The 2,290-nt window shown below is 39.0% G+C and overlaps 1 protein-coding gene across 1 annotated transcript in view; it reads right to left on the reverse strand.

The window, feature by feature from the left end:
• Positions 1 to 2,290, reverse strand: part of tpm2 (tropomyosin 2 (beta)) — a gene marked incomplete in the record, with an annotated part of 24,614 nt that overhangs the window by 18,006 nt on the left and 4,318 nt on the right. The window contains 1 exon segment of the mRNA XM_014002764.1: positions 128 to 253. Within this exon segment, the coding sequence (XP_013858218.1) occupies positions 128 to 253 (126 nt within the window).

Genomic DNA, 2,290 nt, shown 5'->3' on the forward strand with positions numbered 1-2,290 from the left:
TTATTTTGCTGAGTGATTACTTCAAATAAATGTTTCTTGTGATAACAATTATGGTGCACCTAAACCCTGACGGGACTTGATAAAGCACCATACGTGTTCAGTCCATTTACCACATTTCTCTACTTACATCTGTTGCCTTCTTCTCTGCTTGCTCCAGTTTCTCCTGAGCATCCTTCAGTGACTCGGAGTATTTGTCCAGCTCATCTTCCACTCCTTTGAGCTTCTTCTGCAGTCCCAGCAGCTCCTCCTCAAGCTGCACAAGGCCACAAACACACAGGCACATGTCAAATGTACACAAAGAACAAACAGCTGGCGTCTTTACTGTTCTACCACAAATGATGAGTTTATTGTTCTTACAGAAATACAACAAAGGAATGCTAACAGATTTAGACAGGGTTGTTAATCTCTTCATCAATTAGATCACTTTTAATTGCCTATCATAATGTTTACACATGAAAGTTGCATCACTTCTTTTATTTTGCTTCCATTTCTATTCGTTCTTTATAATATTCATTGGCAGTTCAATATTCAACAATACTTTATTGATCCCAAATGGAAATTACATAAACTTTAATTTAGATTCAGTCCAGTTCAGTCTGTGTATTTCACAGAGAAACCTGCATGGAAGAGGTGTGCAGCGACACCAGAACCTGCACAGACATAAATACAACTAACTGACTACGAACAGCATTTTATTGACGTCTGACAGTGTTCAAAGTAACGTCCACATAGCATTTTTTGGTTCTGGTTGTAGTGGCTGGTCACATGATGTGTCCCTCAGATAAGACCTACATTTTCTACTTGCCATTCATTCCACAAACATGAGCCTGAAAGAAACTGATGTGTTGCGCAGGGTTTGATCTGGATTTTACTTGAAGATGAGGAGAACAGAAGACACATTTTTAAACTTTACCCTTCTAATTCAATATGATTTTAACAAACACCTTGCTGATAAGGTGCTGTTCAGATTTAAATCAACATTATCAGTTCCTTTTGTTTTTCTGTCAGTGACCGTGTCTCCAAAAATCATTGCCGCTTTAAGAACTATAAAAAGATTGTTGTATACCACAGCTAGACCTGCTGACAATATCCCCAGAACAAATGTCCCCTCTGCATCACCTGTGACAGCCTGTCTCAGCCTGTAGCCATGTAGGGCCTCTGGCTCACAAATAGAACTGGACTTTTCTAATCCTACATTCAGAGCGGTGGCTCCAGAACCAGCTGCACTCACTCCAGGAGCTGTGACAATTCAAAGAAGGTGGGGGTCTTCAGGGGTAACACAGAAATAGATGTCCCGTTAATAACAGTTTGTAAGTAGAGAGGAGTCAGGGCGTGGGCATTGTGATCGCTTCAAGCTGCAGTCCTCTGGGAACAATCTGCAGTTGTTCAGCTGAATGACTGCTGTCTATAAAAAGACTCCCAGATGATCCTGTCAAACACTGTGAAGATGCAAAATCCTCACTGTGTTCTGCAACAGAAACATGGAATTAACAATCTTATGATGCTACGAAGACTTCAGGCTGCTGGAGAAGATACTGATGTTGTGTAACAAAAAGCCTAACTTCAGTCATGTATAAAAACTAGTTTTTCCTATCTGAAATGAGGTTTTCTAAATCCAGCACCGCTCTTAGAAAAGTGACTGCTGCACATGGGCACCAGTGACCCCCCTGACTTTAAAAGGAAGAAGTGTGTAAAACATATCGGATCTCTAAGTGATGTAAACTAGTGGTGTCCTGATGCTGATACAGGCTGAATGTCAGCTTTTTTTTACAAATACTTATACTTGTTTTAAAAAAATGCCCTGATACCAGTATGGATACTTGGATACTGTCAATACTCCACTGAATGTGTTACAGTTTACATTTTAAGTGAAATGTTTGAGTACGCTTATTAAATTAATACAAGTTGAAAGAAAATGTTATTTTTATTCATTATAATATGTTGCAACAGTACATATCGTGCTGTATATTGGATGTGATCAGTCAGAGGGACTGTAGCCTATAAGGAAGGAGAGTCACCTTGTTCCAAATAAAAGAAATAGGTTTTTAAAGGGGCGATATTATGTTCTTTCCAAGCCTATATTTCAATTTTATACTAAAATAAAGTAACTATGTCACATTTTCAGCTTATGAAAGAGCTATATATTTGTAAAAAATCCCCAAAATAATTTACTTCTCATCTTGACGGCTTCTAAACGCCTTGAAATAGGTCTCTGTCTCTTTAAGAAAATCCAACCACTTCGGTCATGCCTATTTCAGCACATAGCTTGCCAGAGTCACGGAGCGGGGGG

The sequence above is a fragment of the Austrofundulus limnaeus genome, unplaced genomic scaffold (genome assembly GCF_001266775.1).
Source record: "Austrofundulus limnaeus strain Quisiro unplaced genomic scaffold, Austrofundulus_limnaeus-1.0 Scaffold15, whole genome shotgun sequence".
NCBI lineage: Eukaryota > Metazoa > Chordata > Actinopteri > Cyprinodontiformes > Rivulidae > Austrofundulus > Austrofundulus limnaeus.